General features: G+C 45.4%; 1 protein-coding gene across 3 annotated transcripts in view; it reads right to left on the reverse strand.

Moving 5' to 3' along the window:
• The window catches only part of NR1I2 (nuclear receptor subfamily 1 group I member 2), a 363,371-nt gene that overhangs the window by 158,029 nt on the left and 187,738 nt on the right, over window positions 1–17,604 (reverse strand). For 2 of the 3 annotated variants that reach the window (XM_078656650.1, XM_078656652.1), the window contains one exon: window positions 8,587–8,869. In XM_078656650.1, the coding sequence (XP_078512776.1) occupies window positions 8,587–8,786 (200 nt within the window). In that variant the 5' untranslated portion in view covers window positions 8,787–8,869. Of the gene's footprint in view, window positions 1–8,586; window positions 8,870–14,881; window positions 15,972–17,604 lie in introns of those variants that run through there. The other variant, XM_078656653.1, reaches the window with a different exon arrangement.

The following is a 17,604-nucleotide window of genomic DNA, read 5'->3' on the forward strand; positions in this document are numbered from 1 at the left end:
ACCGCTGCTCCAATTTAGGAACGAGCTGAAAAAGCACCTCTGCAAAGAAGACTTCATCACATACAACCCACTGAGCGATGGAACATGAAAGTATCATAACAATGACCCGACTCCATTTCAATCCGGCTTCCGCCCTAGGTATGGCACAGAGAGTAGCTTAATAGGTCTCTGCAGACGGCCCAGTTGGTTGCCTGCCCTTGGATCGCCCGTAAGATAACCCACCTATTACATAACGGTGTATGTAATAAACCTGCAGCCACTTCACCCAAACCAAAAATGTGTTGTGTGTTTATTTATGGGAAATGTATATTATGTGGGGGGGGTGGAAAAGGATGCCAATGGTGATACTATGGTTGACTGTGCAGAATGCCTTTGTCCACTTGGACTTGCCCACAGCAGGCTCCTCCGTGGACCACCGTGTTCTTTTTAGCATTTTACCCAAGGTCACTCAAGGTGACCCCCGACCATCAAATTATTCGAAAGCTTCCTCTTTTCTAGGACTACACAGGTCATAAAACAATTACAACAGTCAATAAAATAGCAGCATATTAATTGTTATGTATTACAAAAGCGTACATTTATTAACCTTCAATCGGATACTCGTATTGACTGTGTGGTATCTGTTTTTAAGACCTTTGCAGTGTAATATAAGCTTGGCTGAGACAAAAGAAAGGATTAGAACCATTTGATGGTCAGGGGTCAGTCACCTTGGATAGGTGGTAGATGGAGGAGCGAGTCTCAGTAGGTCGAAGTGACCAAACATTTATGCTTTTGTTAACCCATTAAAAAAACTCCTAGTAAGCAGTGCAACTTCCACTGCACCAAAAGGGACAACAAGAGTCCGGGCAGAGCTGAGTTTCCAACCCAAACCAGCTAAAAAAATATGTACAAAATAAGCTTTTGAATTACAATATGCTAGAATATACTTTTGAGAGAAGAACAGGACACATGTAAAAGAAAGACCACCCTACAGTCACATTTACCTTTGTCCCCATCCGTCTCCCCATTAAGCTTGGAGCCCTTTCCTGGTCTCTGAGCTCTTTCGGTCAGTTCCTATCCCAGGAAGCACTACCAGAATCTGAGGTTCTTCTTGGTCACTAGGCTATTTACATTTAGTCTGCACTCTTATTTCAGCCTTTTCACAATAGAAAATGAGGGGTACAATGTTAGGCCGATGCCATTCAATTAGCATACAATTCTCCCAGGACAACACCTTGGCATCAGAGTTGCAAAGAGTCCCGGAGAGAAGGAAAGTTGGAGGAACCCAACCTTCAACTTAACTCAAAGTACAGTTTCACTTTGTTTCACATCAAAGGGAATGCACCCCTAATTTCTCTCCCAGTTCCAGAGTTTTTTGGTCAAGGAACTGCTGATCATTGGCATGAGCTGGAGGGATCCTGTCTGTGTGATGAGCTCTATCGCTGACTGGCTTCCTGCAAGAGACCATATTAAGTCGATGCGGTATCGCAACTCACTGGTCTAACTTAGAACAGGATGGGGCAGGGCTTTCTCTGGAATCAGCCCCGCTGAATGGAACTAGATATTTATCCACTTTTCCACTTTTAAATAGGTGGTCAAATTCTATCTTTCCTAAGGCAATCTCTTTAAAATCTGCAGCAAAATAAAACACCACTATTACACATTTCCTTTATTCCACTTGGAAGCCTAAAATAAACTTGTCAGTCCAGCCACTAAGTGTTGGGTCTTAGGACATCGTTCCGGAATGTTCTGCTTACCAAGAAATAGAGAAGCCCCACCCTAGATCAGCTGAAGCAGGGGCACCATTAGACAGATCACATTGATTGTTATGTGTCTTCTTAACTTTGATCTGTGACATGTAGGTCCCAAGACAGAAGCAGATGTACTGAAATAGCGCGAATGCAGAATGATCAAGCACCCTCATTTCAGTGAGTGTGAGGAGCTCAGACACCTGGTTGATTATTGCTTCACCTTCCATCCTAACCACAGCTTTACCCGGACCCTAATCAGAGAAGGTCCAAACAGCAGACAGTGCGTTAACCAGGCCAGGCCAATGCACGGCGAACAACTGGAGGACAAGTTGGTATAAGCCCTACTGGATGAAAAACGAACAACGGGCCAACGCATCGTCATACCTCCCTATTGTCATGCAGGGACACTGGGACAGTCTCAATTCAGTTTCAGTGCATACAAGGCCCAATCCTGTATGGTTTAATGATGAGCGCACCAGTCAAAAGCCTGTATGCCGGCTGGGCTATCTTATTCCTGTGCATTAATTGCTCTTACCCATGATAATTGACATGGTGAGCAGCACAATGTAGCATTGCCTCAACACTTGCATAGCGCTTGTGGTGCTGAAGCAACTTGAGACCTTGGCTCCAGTAGTAACCACTCATCGCATTGAACTAACTACTTCCACAGAGTTCACTTTTTGTAGTTGGTTGGAAATAATTTCTTTCCACAGCATTGTTTTGGCCCTTGAATATTCTTCCCAGCAAGCATAAGATCCTACTAATGATTTTATAGCTCCACTTTGAATACTTGCTGTAACATGTAATTACAGTCATTTAAAGGACAAAATTATCAGATCTTATTGAAAAAACAATAACAAAAGAATTCAGGAAAGATCATTGTTGACCAGACTTGGAACAAGCTTCAAGTACAGCTTGTGCTATTGAACATTCAGAGGCGCACATGCAAGAAATATCCACTGCCAGTGACTTTTCTACACGGGAACTCAAAACTCCTAGTTTCAAGGTCCAGGATGTACCGAAGCCCAGTTTTGGGCACAAAAAAGTAGTAATGCTGATTAGCAGAAGAAACAATGCAAGGATAACATGGACATTATATGTTTCAGATGTAGCAGTAGGTCACACTTAGGAAATGTAAAGCAATGTCCTGCTTGGTCTCATTTTTGTTTTAACTGCAGCAAAATGGACCCCTTTTCACATGCGTGTGGAAATTAGCTATGGTACAAAGTAGCACTGTTGGCTGGGTGAGTAAGGATATTGACAGCGATGAATGGCAATGTATTGCCTGTGGAATGCAATTACATATCTAGTGAGATTGTTGTACTATGCGGGAGAGGAGGAAACTGCAATATTACTATCCCCGGTCACAAAGTGAAAGTTAAAGCCGATTCAGGTTCGCCCTGCTCTCCAACTGGTGAAAATGTATTTGAGATTTTTCAACCCATTGCTTCGAGAAACTCAAGGATCAAAATATTAGCCTATGGCAGAAAGAGAAGGTGAAGGGCGAGTTTAACTGCAGTTGGAGCTTGATGGTAATGTTGTCAGTAAGGTAGTGTATAAGGCCAAGGAAGGTTCAAACTTGCTCGATTGGCATGACAAGGGTGAATTGAATATCGTGCTGGACGTCATTCATAAAGTCACTCAGACTGAAGAGTAAAATAGATGCACTTTGAAGTGGCCACAGTTGTTCCCTGAGGTTTTCAGAGAAAGTATTAGGAAAATGATTTAACAGAGATTCATTTTACAGGATAATGCAGTGCAAGTGGTGCTCAAGGTGTGATGTGCAGTTGTGCACAGGGTGTTAAAAGTACCTCTGGGATTGAGAGAGGAATTGCGCAAAGACTTTTAGAAGTTATGTGAGCTTGAGATTAGCTCGCCAAATGAAAGTTCTGAATGGCTGGCCCCAGTTATGTTGACACTCAAGGTAGACATGTTGCTCAGTATGTGCATCGACTTGGGGATCAACCAGACTATATGGGCTGATTGTGTAATATCCGGATTGCTAGGTGACCTGAAAGATGCAGAGTGCTTCACATTTCTTGAAATGTTGTAGGCATATCATAAATCGGGCTTAGTGAAGAATCTAAACATCTTACTCATTTGTTACCAGAGAGCGCACATAGGTTCATGCCCCTTGATTTTGCATCCGCATCTCTGCATCTCTGGTGTTTTGAGAAGTTTGTTTGGGAACACGTGTGGAGAAATGTATTTTCAGGATGACATTGTGGTGTATGGAAAAGATGTCAAGAAGCACGATGTAAGATTGGAGATGGGGCTGAAAATCTTAATGGAGCATGGTATGACTCTACAAAGGAGAGGGAGGGAAATGCAGGTTTGCTCTGAGTGTTGTGGATTATCTGGGAAACCAAGTTCCAGGGAAGGGTGTGGTGTCCAAGTTGAAAATCATGAGAGCTACTGAAGATGTGCCTCCTAAACAGGATATGGAGCAGTTAAGGTAATTTCTTGGACTCATTAAAAAACTGTTCAGATTGTGGTATTATTTTCTGAAATGATTACTGCCATGCATAAGCTTTAAAGAAGAATGGGAGATCGGCATGTTGTGAAGACTGCCAAGTCAACTTTACACGTGTAACGCTTGATATTGTTGATGCACAGCCTCCTAAACTTTGCAACACAGAAGAAGTTACCAATATTATGACAGATGTCAGTCATCAAGTGCTAGATGCACGGTTGCTTCAAATGAGAAGCGATGTCAGAGGAAATTATTGCATTCACTTACAGCATTCTGCAGGGGCAGAGTCTACCATCAAAAAGGAGACAATTAGCACTAGGATGGGGAACGCTGCATTTTAGAACATAGGTGGGGAACCGAAGGTTCAAGTTACGTACCTACCACAAGCCCTTGGCGGACTTCTTCCGTGAACAGGGTAGTGGCAATATCAGTATGATGTGACATGTCCCTAGTAAAAGTTTGCTACAAATTTTTTGTGTGTTGTATGCTGGCGTCTTGCATTCTTGGATGTCAAATGTGAGGAGTTAGAATTTGTCTGTGTTGTGAGTCAAGTGCTGTCTGCGTTAGACAGTGTACTCAAGGAACAAAAGTGGAGGAGGATGAGTGAAGGGAGGCTTTAGACTATTTAATTTAGAAGGAAGTGATTTGATTTGTGCAGGAAGGACGGTCTTCGTCATTAATTTGAACTCGAAAGTTGCATTATTTGGTCAGATTTCTGACAAGTGGTCTTGTGATATCAAATGATTCAGATACCCCGGACTGTTGGTTATACGGGAATCCTTTGGGCTAAGGTGCTAGAGCTTGCCCATGAGGAAGAATCTTAGAGTAAGACACGATTTTTGGTGGTCTGGGATCAATAAGGTTGTGGAAAATATGTAAAAGATTGCAGTTTTTGCATTTTAAATGACAAATTCCATGTAAAGCATTCCACATCTATCTCTCCTGTAGCGGGACTACAGGACATTTTTGACATTTCAAGACCCTTTGGTGTATTGGGAGAAGCACCTATATATGACCTCGTACTTGTTGATTTTATGTCTTAATGACCAGAAATTAAATTTGTGGATGCAGAACCCGGTCCTAGGATGCTTGATTCCGGTCCTGGGAAGACATGGCTTGGCAGTTCGGGCTGGACTGTTCCCATGAGGCACAGGGTCAAGACTGATTTGCATATGGCCATGTCTGAACTGGGGTCGCGTGGTGATCAAAATAATGATGGATAAACCCAGATCTGTGACTGGGGGTGAATGTTTTGCCAATGTGCAATATTCCGTCCATTATCTTGTGTGTTTTGATGTCAGAACTTGTGCCATGATTGAATTCCTCAATGAAGTATTCAGTAGGGGGTTTGGAGAGGCGATTTCCCAACTAACTGGAAACAGACAATGGCACTCAGATGACTGTTCGAAAGAAAGGTTTTTTTTGGAGTCTGCAAGATCAAAGGTATCAGGCCTTCATTGCATCATCCTTGAGTAAGGTTAGTTAGTGAAGCAAGTCAAGTGGGCTGTTAAGGACTGCCTGCAGCTTGCTTTGGTCAGTGTGTGGGTTGGAGGCAAGCCTTGAAGGACATGCTGTGGGCAAGGAGGGCCATGCCACATTTGAGTAATGGGAGATCCCCTTTTGTTTGCATTAGGGCTGGGGTTCAATGTTCTATGTTGACTAGAGATGGATAGATCATGGGGACATTACATTTGACAAGTTGAGGAAAGTGACCGACATCTGCAAGAACCGTACTCTTCTGACAGCAAGCATGGTACAACAGTGACCGTGGGAGATTGAAGAAGGGTTAGGAAATCCATTTTAGTTCACAAAAACAAATTCTGAGCACCTGTGTTTGTAATGAGGGTGAAAGAGCACACTGTTGTGGCCAATGGATGAAAAGCTGGTGGCCATGCCAAAAACAAAGTTGATGTGGTGTGTGGACGTTTGGTCTGTGTGACTTTAAAGAAGTGCCCTAGATTGGAAGTGAAAATATTGGGAGTGGAAACATAACTGAGAAGAAATGTCCTTGGAGAGAACATTATCTGCCTAACCAAGTGAAAGATTTTGTGACAATGTGATATATTCAAAAGAAACAACAAAGGAGAATCAAAAGGCTTTGAGAAGAGAGCACGCATGTAATAGCACTCACAGTCTCAGTCGGCTGTGAGGGAATCCTCGGGGTCCTGCCATTTGAGGGTTCATCTAGGTACCGAACGGGTGACTAGCACTGAGGGCGGTGTGCCTAATTGCTTTCACCCCCTCCTGAGACCCATGGTGCTTGAACGATTAGCACTTTCTAATAAACTCGGTTCCACTCCTATTTACCGGAATCTTGAGACAAGTGTTTTTTGATATTTCTCTTTTAACACTTATACCCCAGGCTAGGGTGGGCCTTAGCGCACCATACCATCGGGGTCTAATAACATTTTTATTCACTTCACTGGTCCTGACGAATGCCCGATATACCACTATCTTTGAGGCAGAAACATGTTGACCAACAACACAGGATAAATCTGGACTTGTAATTTTGGTCCTTTATCCCACACCACTGCTTTTACTTATTTCCAATTGGCAAAACTATTAAAATTACTTTCTTTGACACAATTGGCACATTTTTAAATCACTCTACACATCACACTTCACAAAAAACCCAGCTCCGCAGTAACCTGGTGTTGTAGCACACTAGGGTGGCACGCGGCCACTCCTGGTGGGGCCCAATGATGAAGCATGTCACCAACCAGGTTGGTGAGTGAGGGCCTTCCAAACAACCTTAAAAGGTCTCCTTCACAGCCGACTGAGACTGAGTGCTAACATGTGTGCTCTCTTCTCAAAGTCTTTAGACGCTCCTTTGTTGTTTCTTTTGAATTACCTTGAGGGGGATAGCAGCGCCAACTCTGTTCCCTTCCTCTCTAGTTGTTACGAATGTAATATATTCCCCTATAGATTTGCTGTTTTTCTTTTGCATGGTTACCCTTTGTGTTTTGTATTGTGTCCGTGCTCTGGAGAGTTTTGGGTTGGGTCTTAATGTAGAATGCTATGCTTACATCTGTTCTTTTGAATGCGTCTTTCTTAAAGAGCCCGTGGTCCAGGCTCTGGCAGGTGCTGTCGGGGTGTATTGTGCCATCTCCACTTAAACCTCCTTTTTATTTCACTAGTGCATATTGGCATAGTTTCCCCAAGCCAACATTTAGTTGTTGGTATGGTACTTTTAGTGAAATCCTGCTCACGCAGGAGCCTCTTCTGCAGACTCCAACACCCTGGCATGTGTGGAGAAGTGTGGCTCACTGGTTAGAAGAGGCAGACCCTGAAGCAGAGGTCAGACCCGGGACCAGGGTTCAATTCCCGACGCGGCAGGGTCTTGAGCCCAAATATCCACGGACTCGATAATTCTCGTTTCGGTGCCTACTCGAATCACGGGTTCACACTCTGCAGCTCTGGGCATTAGCTGCTTAATCTCCACTACGGCCCCCTCGCGGCGGGATGCCTGGCTTTCACCTTGGGGATGCCCAGTACGGGTATCTCACAGGGGAAAAGCCAGGACGGGTTCCCAAGGCAAGCGCCGAGATGCCTACGGGTAATCGAGCGCTATATAAGTACGCATAATAATAATAATAATGTGAGCACTACTGTAACACCACTATCGAGTGTCTGCACTTCTTTGGATAAGCGTGGCGTAGCGTGGGCACATTATCAGATTATATCACAACAATATGTATTCAGCACTTATCTGGACACCGGTGGCATACTGAAAGTCATAGCAAAATGGGCGTATCACTATTCTGGACAAAAACAGCATGATATGAGGCACTCACAGGTTAGATTTTTGCACAATGACTGAAGCTGCTAATCTGAAAAAAACTTGTTGCAGCAGGTGCTGTAAACACGGCCAAATCCAAAGTTTAAAAACAAACTGCTTTCCCTTTCTATGTGACATTAACCCACGCAATAACATCTAATACACTATAGTAACGCTTCTTGTTTACTAAATCACTGATTTCCACCTTCTTTTTTTATAACTAAATACTTTTAAATTTGAATGCAAAGACTTAATTTTTAAATTTGTTAATTTTATGCTCATCATGTATTCTTGTATTTATATCCTGTGTAACTTTTATTGCAATGGGTTTAATTAACTTAGCAATTTTTTAATAAACTAAACTTTGTTGCAGCATGTGGGGCCTCTAAGGCAGAATCAGGGCAAATACTGGCACTTTTCTGGTTTAAAACATTATTTTGGCAGCATAGTGAACATAAATTGCAATATTCGGGACACAAATGGTTTGCTGTCACACTGTTGCAACCTCATGCTGTTCTAGAAGCCACAAAGTGCCTTGAGGTGCCCTCTACTTGAAGTGAACAGAGCAGGAGGATGAAGGCCAAGTCAGGAGAAGTCACCAGTACCTGAAGAAGCCCTTGCACCCTTCGCACGTCATTGCGTTGAAGTGGTAGCCCGTGGCCCGGTCACCGCAGACCCGGCAGATTTTAGGTTCTCCGTCATCCTCTTCCTCCTCATCCAGGCCAGTGTCACCGCTCGTGGCCGCCTCAGACTCCCACTCTTCGTCCATCTCCTGCACCGCGTTGGGGTCCACGATGACAGACATGACCGCGCCCTGGTCCACTGACACCCAATCCGAGCCACAGCTTCTTTATTGATGGACCTCAAGCCAAGATGTCTTCAGCAAATCTACCAGGAGAGAACCAAACAGAAGGCTGCTAGTACTGTGCTCTTACTTTAGTTTACATTTTGAGATACTTTGCACAATTACCATCTCTAGTTTCAATCTATAATCACCCGTTGGGTGCTCATGACGAGCTCAGCTCGTCATGAGGCATGGTTGAGCTGCACTCATGACGAGCTGAGCTCGTCACGGCCGTTGGAACGTTCACACGCGGGGAAAATTTCCCCACTGAGCTGAACGTTCCAAAACGGGTGTGGCTGTGACGAGCTCAGCTCGTCACGAGTGCAGCTCCACTGTGCCTCATGACGAGCTGAGCTCGTCACAAGCACAGCGGCGCTGCGCGCGGCCCCCCCTCCCCGCCGCACACGGGGGAAAACACCCCGCAGTGAAGGGAAATACTGGCTGAAAGGACCATCTGTGGCGTCCCCTGATGCTCTGTGGCCAGGCTTAGCCGAACGGGCAAAGTGGGCTCTGCCATAGGGCCCCAGCCTTTCAAGGGGGCCCCCTGATAGACCCAGCTCTGTACCAGCAGAGTCTTTCCCTGATGACCTTGAAAAATTCTTAAAACAGATTGTAATAGACTCTCGCACTCACCCATATTCAAAATAAATGAAAGGAGAAAGGTATTTGAAACAGACATTTTGCAGAGAAATGTGTTTATGTTTCATTCTTTCAGATCAAAGCAAGACCTCACGTATTCATAGGTCACAGAGATTATTTGCAGTAGTATTAGTGAGCCTCTTCTGTGTTACGCATCGAAAACACACCTCACTATCCCCAATTATTAGATGTAAACATTTAGAATTTGGACGAGTGTGCCTGTGCACTTTCAGTGACCTGGCCAAAGAGGGCATGAAAGAGCTGAAACTGGATCATCAATTCAAAGCTGTTCCGAACAGGGGCCCCCAAAATACGTTTGGCCCAGGGCCCCAAAAATCCTTAAGATGTCCCTGCCTAGCCGCTCAGTGCAGTCTGCAGGGCCGAGCTGCAGTGCGGAGACCGGGAACTCACTATAGCAGATTATTTATTTATACATTACAGAAATTAAAATATATATATATATATATTCCACTCGACATAAACCTTCTTACTATCCTTGAAGCAAAACTTTTCTTCTAATTGGACTGCTGCCCTTCACACACGTACACAGTATTTATTTATTGGGGTGGCAACTGAGCCCCTTATTCACATTTAACTGGCTCTCCTGGCCTACACGCCAGGTGTGGTGGTACAGGAAAATGTGTGTTTACCCCTGAAGTACCAGGTTCAGTCCTTCTGGCTTCACTCAGCCCTTCATCCTTCAGAGGTCGCTACAAAGAGTCTCCAGTGGGCTGGGCGACAAATATCCCTCATGTGTGCCAACAGCCTTTAGGAACGCTGCTGGGCAGCTTCGAACTAAACTGCAAGAATCCGGCCCCCCAAGGAATGCAAAGTATGGGGACCCGTGTGGAAATCCGGGCTGGAATCTGTAGAGCAATGAGTGACAGCCCTGATGATCCAGTACTAACGTAGAGGTCATACATGTCACTGATATAGCAATATAGGTAAATATTACAACACTTGCCTGTTCTGTATTTTTATATCACATTTCATTCAATGCAGTGTGCATGAAAACAAAACTGTCAAACTGAAAGTTATTAAAGAAAAAAACAGTGAGCAAATACTGACTATAATGTTGGACTGTCTGCAGAAAAATAAGAGAAAAGTATTTAATCTTTTTTTTAATTTATAAATTATTTTTTTTATATATATATATATATATATATATATATATATATATATATATATATATATATATATATATATATATATATATATATAATAAATAGAATTTTTTTAAAATAAAAAACAGGTAAGACATGATTTGCTTTTTTTTTAAATAAACATTCTGGCTATATAAATCAGATTGTTGAAGCTACTCACAGCCAGTTAGTGTCAACAATGGTTAAAATAAGACTACTCAACATTCATAAATAGACATTTGACACAGTACACAACAGTCATGCTCGGGAATGTGTGAAACTACTCCTGCTGTGTTCACCTAGCCATTAGCACCGACTGCATTTACAATATTCATGTTTTGTTTGTTTTCACAAACACGCTGTGAAACTAACAATGGGCGGTAGCTAAGCTCTTGCTTCAAGCTTCTGCTGCAATGTTCAGTTAACAATGTGCCTCGATTGCAATTTCAGTGGTGCGGTTTTTATTTAGCTTTCATGTAGTGGTTGCTTAGTAAACAATAAGCAAAGAAAAACCTCTGCAGAGGCTCTCATTGGGATGTTATTTACATAAATACGAAACTTATTTCACCGGTCCCTATGAAATATACCAGTGCTACAAAAAGACCCAAACAAATTCAATATATGGTATATATGCAGATGCTGTGTATTACCATTGTTGAGTGTGGGGAGGGACCACTGCCTATGAGCGATGAAGACTCAAGTGAGCACAACTTTACGCTACAGCCATTGGCGGTCATCCTTGAGGACTTAAAATATACACCGCGGACCAGTCCTGCGGGGTTCAGAAAAGTCTAACCACGACAAGCGGCAATCCCAAGGTACCGGAAAATCAAGCACAAGACATCCATCAAAAGCTGGACTGCCAACATGGCCTCCTAAGCCTCCTAAGTAACAGTGATTTACACAACACAAGGCAAAGAACAATGATGTGTCAAAGTCTGGAACAACTAATCAAAAGTAGATGTTCAACAGGCTGTACTTTTCCATTGGCTTTTGCAAATATCTTATTTTCGGTTCTTTTCCCAATGTTTAACTTTTATATATTTGAATAGATGTTTATTGAATTTTGTGATATATGTAAAATACACCAAAACAAAGTCATGCAGTAGCCGCCTGTGGCATCAGCAGTTACAATCATATCAAGTAATACATTCTATTTGTACCTGCAATCAAGATAGAGAAGGCGAAGGGAGGGCTCCGCAAGATTCTTCACGTTTGGGTGAATATGTAGACTACGTGCCCCAGGCCCTACATTTTAAGGTATTTTGTGGTGCGCCCCCGCTATTTACGTATTTTATGTATTTTTTTCTCAGCTTTTCCGCAAAAGTTCATTGCCCTGCGCCACAGAGCTATTGGACAAGGGTCTGGGGAAGGCCATTGTCAGTCATCGTCTCCTTTGGCAATGAGTTAACCAATTCCCGCGAGCGATCTCAAGGTCGGTCCCTCCATGTTCGCCAGAGGTGCCACCTTAGGATTCAGCTCAACAGGGGCTTGCAGTAGTTGGGTAATTAGGGCATTAATCTAGGACTAGTTCACATTGATGGGGCATGACCATAGGACATGAAAAAATGACCCGTCGGGGTCGCCGCATCATGTAGAGAATGGTGTTCTCACTCGCTCCATTTTACACAGCTTGTCCGGGCCATAATATAACCTGTGGAAATAGTGAGACTGTACAGGCCTGAGATCAGAGGGTATGACTGAGACCCCCTGCTGCCATTTTGGCTTTGCCAGTCATCATTAAGCTCGCCCCCATCTAGCTCCCAGCACAGAGGTTCACCAAGGGGTCCAAGTCATTGAGTAACGGGGACTTCTAAAAAGAGTAAATCTCCTGTTGACCTAGGGGGCCTGTCAACAGCTTCGCCTCTAGTGAGTTGAAGTCGGGATTCCCCCTCCATCTTGAGATGATCAAAGGAGAAGATGTAGTCACGGTCCCATATGAGTCCATATGTTAAAATTCCAATAAAATCCCAGCCCCAGAAGCCCTTTGGCATGGTCACCTGTGCTAGCCAAGTTACCTCCCACAGGGGATCTGAGCAGTGAATTCCTCTAGCCATCCGATGTGTGTCAAGGCACGCGCCAGCACCAAAACGGGATTAAGAGACCTGTGGAAGGGAGGCCAGAAAGCGGTTCCCATACAGGAGTTCCGGTCTCCCCCCATCTCTCAAGCATGGCTAGTTCTAGTCACCTGGAGTCGTCGTTACGATTCCCAAACAACCAGACTCCCAGTCGCACGGCACAATGTGTGCCGTCCAGTAGTAGAAACGAAGACGTGGGTCCATAGTCCTCCCTCAAATTGTGTGGCAGTGCATTTAGAATGACGCTCTGGGCATCTTACTTCCCACAGAAAACTTTGTAGTCATGGGCTGCAGATCTGGAAAAATGATGGGGGAAAGTGTTGGGGTAGTTCTGAAGCACATAAAGGAACCTGGGAAGGACTGTCACCTCTTAGAGAGCGATGTGCCCTAGGAGATTAAGCGGAAGAGTAGCCTAGGAGACCAGATCTGTCCATACTCCCAGGATATCTGTGGGACCCGGAAGATAGTGTTGCCTAGATACTAGACTGGCCCATGTGTAACTCTTAGTCTTCTATCCAGCATAGGGTCAGGGATCTGACCAGTCAGGTGCATGTATCGAGACCTCTCCCAGTTGATCCGTAGCCCTGCTTCATCGTCCCAGATGTCCAGTATCCATATTATGCAGGGTAAAGTCATCTGCGGGACTGCAGGTATAAAATTATATTGTCCACTTAAAGCACCACTCTATTCTCATGGCAAGAGGTCCAGAGGAAGCCCTTCAGCTGGGCGTCCACACTGATCCAGCGTGCTAGTGGTTCAATCACGAGGGCGAGCAGAAGGGGCACCGGGGCATCCCTGGCAAGTACTGCATTGTATGGGAAAGGAGGAAGAGAGCATCCCGTTCACGCGAACTCTAGTGCTTGGGGAGTCGTATAGGGCCTTTATCATGGAGAGAAATCTAGAGCAAAGTTCATTCTTCTAAGTATGTGGAAGAGAAATGGCCAATGGACAGTATAAAAGGCTTTTTCATAGTCAACCTGGAGGAGGTCTGCCGGCTCTTGGAGTTCGTCCAGTTGAGAGGGCAACATGGAGTCTACGTAGGCAGTGCCGAGTGCTTCTGCCGGGCATAAAGCGGTTTTGGTCTTCATGCACCAAATGTTAGATGACTATAGTGATCTGGGAGACACATGTACATTATGTCTGGGTTGGAATAGAAATGCATGCTCTTTGTAACAAACTTATAGGTTTAGTTTGGGGTTTTTGCTCTAACAGTTAAATCATCAAACACCCCTTCGCGTGGCCCAGAAGTATGAACCTTGGCAGGTGATCATTGGTCTGCTGAAGAAATGGTTTGCCCCGTTCCCCGTCAGAGGCATTTGATCACCCCCATATTACGGTTCAATGTCCTTCTGTAGGCACCTCCACGGTGCCCTACATCTCCCCTGCTGAGATGAGACTGACCCGTGCCCCCCTACACCTCCACATCTTAGACAGCTAACATGCTGCCGGCAGGGGGAGGGGGGGGGGGGGCTCATCCAGCCACTCTATGGAGGTGACTGAAGAACAGCGTTTCCCCCTGGTAGGGTATTTTGAGCTTGGCCGGGAACAGGGGCATATATTTAACGCTCATAACCTTCAGACTCGGCTTAGCTGGTTCAAATGTCTTCCTCTGGGTTGTATAATGTAGAAAAAAAGAGGGGTCCTCTGCTACAAGATAACATGCCCAAGGCAGAGATGATATCACTGAATTAAAAAAAAACTCAAGGCCAACTATTTCTAAATACAATCAAGGTGAAAGGCACATACCACAACACACAGAGACATGCAAGTAGAAAAATACTGTTTATTATTCTAATACAATAGCGTTATCACTGTATCTATGTTATATTTTTTAATTTTACAGAGATACATTATCTTGATTTCAGTAAGGTGTGCAGGAGTGAAGTCCATGTACGCAGATCTAATTGGTGCGCCGCTCTCCCACGCCTACAATATGTAGGGAGTTGAGAGGGGTCACCAGCGACGGTCTCCTTGCCCTCTCTGATTCGGCACGGTGTGTCGGCCCTGTAGGAGGAGGTTAAAAAAAAAAGGGGGGGGGTTGCTTTCCACTGTTGCCCCTCGGGCATGAACAGATGCCAAAAGCCATACCTAATGAGGCAACTGGTGTTTGCACCCACCCTTACCAGAAGCAACACCCAACAGGGCGGCCCGTGCCACCAATCAATCAATCATGTCATTTATAAAGCGCACTACTTACCCGTGAGGGTCTCAAGGCGCTGGGGGAGCTGCTACTGCTCGAGGAGCCTTCTGAAGGTCAACAGATCTTGGGTCTGCCATAGGTGGATGGGGAGGGTGTTCCAGGTCTTGGACCAACTGTCTCCGGTCCGACTTATCTTGTAGGCCCGCCAACGCTCTCAGTCTTCGCCCGGGGGTTCAGCAGGGTCCACTCCACTTGCCACAAATTGTGAGGCTCACTGAGCCACTGCCTGCTCTAGTCCCCCGTAGATCGCGAAGGTCACAGCAGAGCCAGGAACGCAGCAGCCACCGGGCCCATCTGCGAACGCTCTGCAACACCTCCGGCAGCAACACAGCACTGCCAGGAGTCGCTGGCAGATGCGGAGTCCGGATCAAATCAGGATATCAGGCGCAGGCTGGAGCCTCAACGGATTGCGACCACCGCTTACTCCATCTGCCACGCCAACACCAATGCTTTCCTTCATCACTAATTTTGCAGTTCACTTTACTTATTGCTCTCCTGAGCCTGGGTCTCATATACTAAGGTACTCTTAATGCAACACTCAAGCTCTGTATACTACCTTAATGTAGCGTATTTTGTATTTATTTAATCCTGTATCCAACATCAAAAATTAATTTTAAAAAATTGATTTAAAAAAAGACAGAAAATTAAGCTTCTCGATTACAGTGAATATCAGAGAGAGCCTTGTGAACAAACATGAGGTGTACGGAGCAGCACCCCGGTCACAAGCAGTGCGAAGTGCAGGCGCTAAAGGTGCCAGAGGGCAATGAAACAAGGTCTCAGCGGAGGATGATTTTTTTTTACCCATGCTCGGATTGTCAAAGTGAAGAAATTGAATGAAACCCAGGCAAACTTGCGGTGGAAGAACAGTGAATCACAACAGGTAAACTCCAGGAAACAGCAAGATGTGGCAGAGGGTGTGATGCATCCATCTCGACGCGCCCGGGCTTCAGGAGGGCGATGGCTGGAGGGCCATGCCAGGCTCTCCTCCCAATTCAGTCCTCCAGATTAACAGCCTGAAGCCATTCAACCCTCTTGAGGGGACTCGGCTGGGCGCTCCTGCTGCGCAAAGGCGCACGTGTCCTTCACCAGGCCCAGATGAACTGAGAAAGAACGAATCTGCTGGTGTGTGAAAGGTTGTGCATTGTTTTGTTCTGTCCTTGCCCTCAGGCGTGTTCTGGCGGTGGAGACAGCAGGCTTGTACTCTCACTTTGCCAGACACTGCGGTTTTGTTATTACATAACCTGCTGGCTCGGATTACTCATTCTGGTTTGTGTTTACGCACGGGCCAGCCTCCAGGCAGGCGGCTGCGAGCAGCACTGAAGCGTGCGGTTTACGCTCGGCTCCATTGCACAGCACGAGCTCATAACATGACCCAATACCTCAGGTTCTGCAGGAATAATCAGGAGCAGTATTTCTCCACAACACTCAGAAGGGTTTGACTCTTTGACTTTGCGACTCGCTGGCAGCCTTCTCCATGATCTCAGGGGCACCACCCTACTACCAGGGGCTCTTCCACAGCACAGGCTAACTCGACAGCCTGCAATCGCATGCCCCCCAGCGCCAGAATGATTCACAGTCCTGGCACATTTACCACGAGTGCCTGCTCGGCAGAGACTCTACTTTAAGGCGCTGGATTGCACACACCGCTTCTGCACCCAGGGGGCCAGCGTTGTGTGCAGCCTCAACTCTCGGAGAGACCCGTGGCACGAATAGTTCCATTATAGGTGCAAGACCCCACCCACACCACAGCAGAATAGGCATGCATGAATAAATACACAACTTTTTTGTTTGGAGAAAATATTGCTGCAGGTTTATTCCATACAAAAGTATGCAAATACGGTGGGTTATCTTACGGGCGATGCAAGGGCAGGCAGCTGCACCAAACTATGCTGCCCTGCTTGCCTGATGAGCCAAGCACTGTGGAAAACCCAATCAGCGCTACCCTTATAGGGATGATCCCCTTAACGGCTCACACAACACATTGGTCCCTTATTACTCATGCCCCTTTCAGGGCGGAGCGTAGCAAGGCAAGCCCCCGGTTGTTCAGACCCACAACCGCCCAAAGGACTAACGGGGCGCCAACGTCATTGTCAACGTCATTGTTCCAGGACCCTCCCATGAGGCTCAAATACTACCAACATCCCTTGGACCAGAGTGCTTGCAGTGTGCATGCACAGAGTTGCAGAGTTGCAGATTCTGGTACACAGCGATGAGCAGGAAAAGAGAATTGGTGATGGGGGAGCACGTCCTTTCAGAGCATTACAGACACAGTTTGGAGGTGGCTAATGATTTTTCCTTTAAGATGAATGATTGGTGTGTGGACACGTAGGCTGTGTGTGCTGGTTGGTACTTCCCACACTAAGAAGTTATCGACTGAAGAGTCGGTGGGAATGAATGCGGTGTTGTTGTAGACTTTATCTTTCCTTTGTGATACATTAAGATTTTTGATAGGATGCTGGCCTGCAGCGTTATGGTACTGATAACATTTGGCTATTTTAAGATGGAGCTGATTTATGCTGTAGGAGTGGTGGTGTCGGTTTCACAGGGGGTTGATATATACAGTAGTGTGGGATGCTGTTATTTGTGGCCACGGTTGATCCTGGGCAAATTTGTGCATTACGGAATGGCAGTGATGCATGGGGATGCAGTGTTTGCATGGAGAACGTTTCGATGTTGTCTATTGATTTAAATGATTAGATAGGCTGTAGGGCAATTTTGTT

This window comes from Lissotriton helveticus, chromosome 8, assembly GCF_964261635.1.
Source record: "Lissotriton helveticus chromosome 8, aLisHel1.1, whole genome shotgun sequence".
Classification (NCBI taxonomy): Eukaryota; Metazoa; Chordata; class Amphibia; order Caudata; family Salamandridae; genus Lissotriton; species Lissotriton helveticus.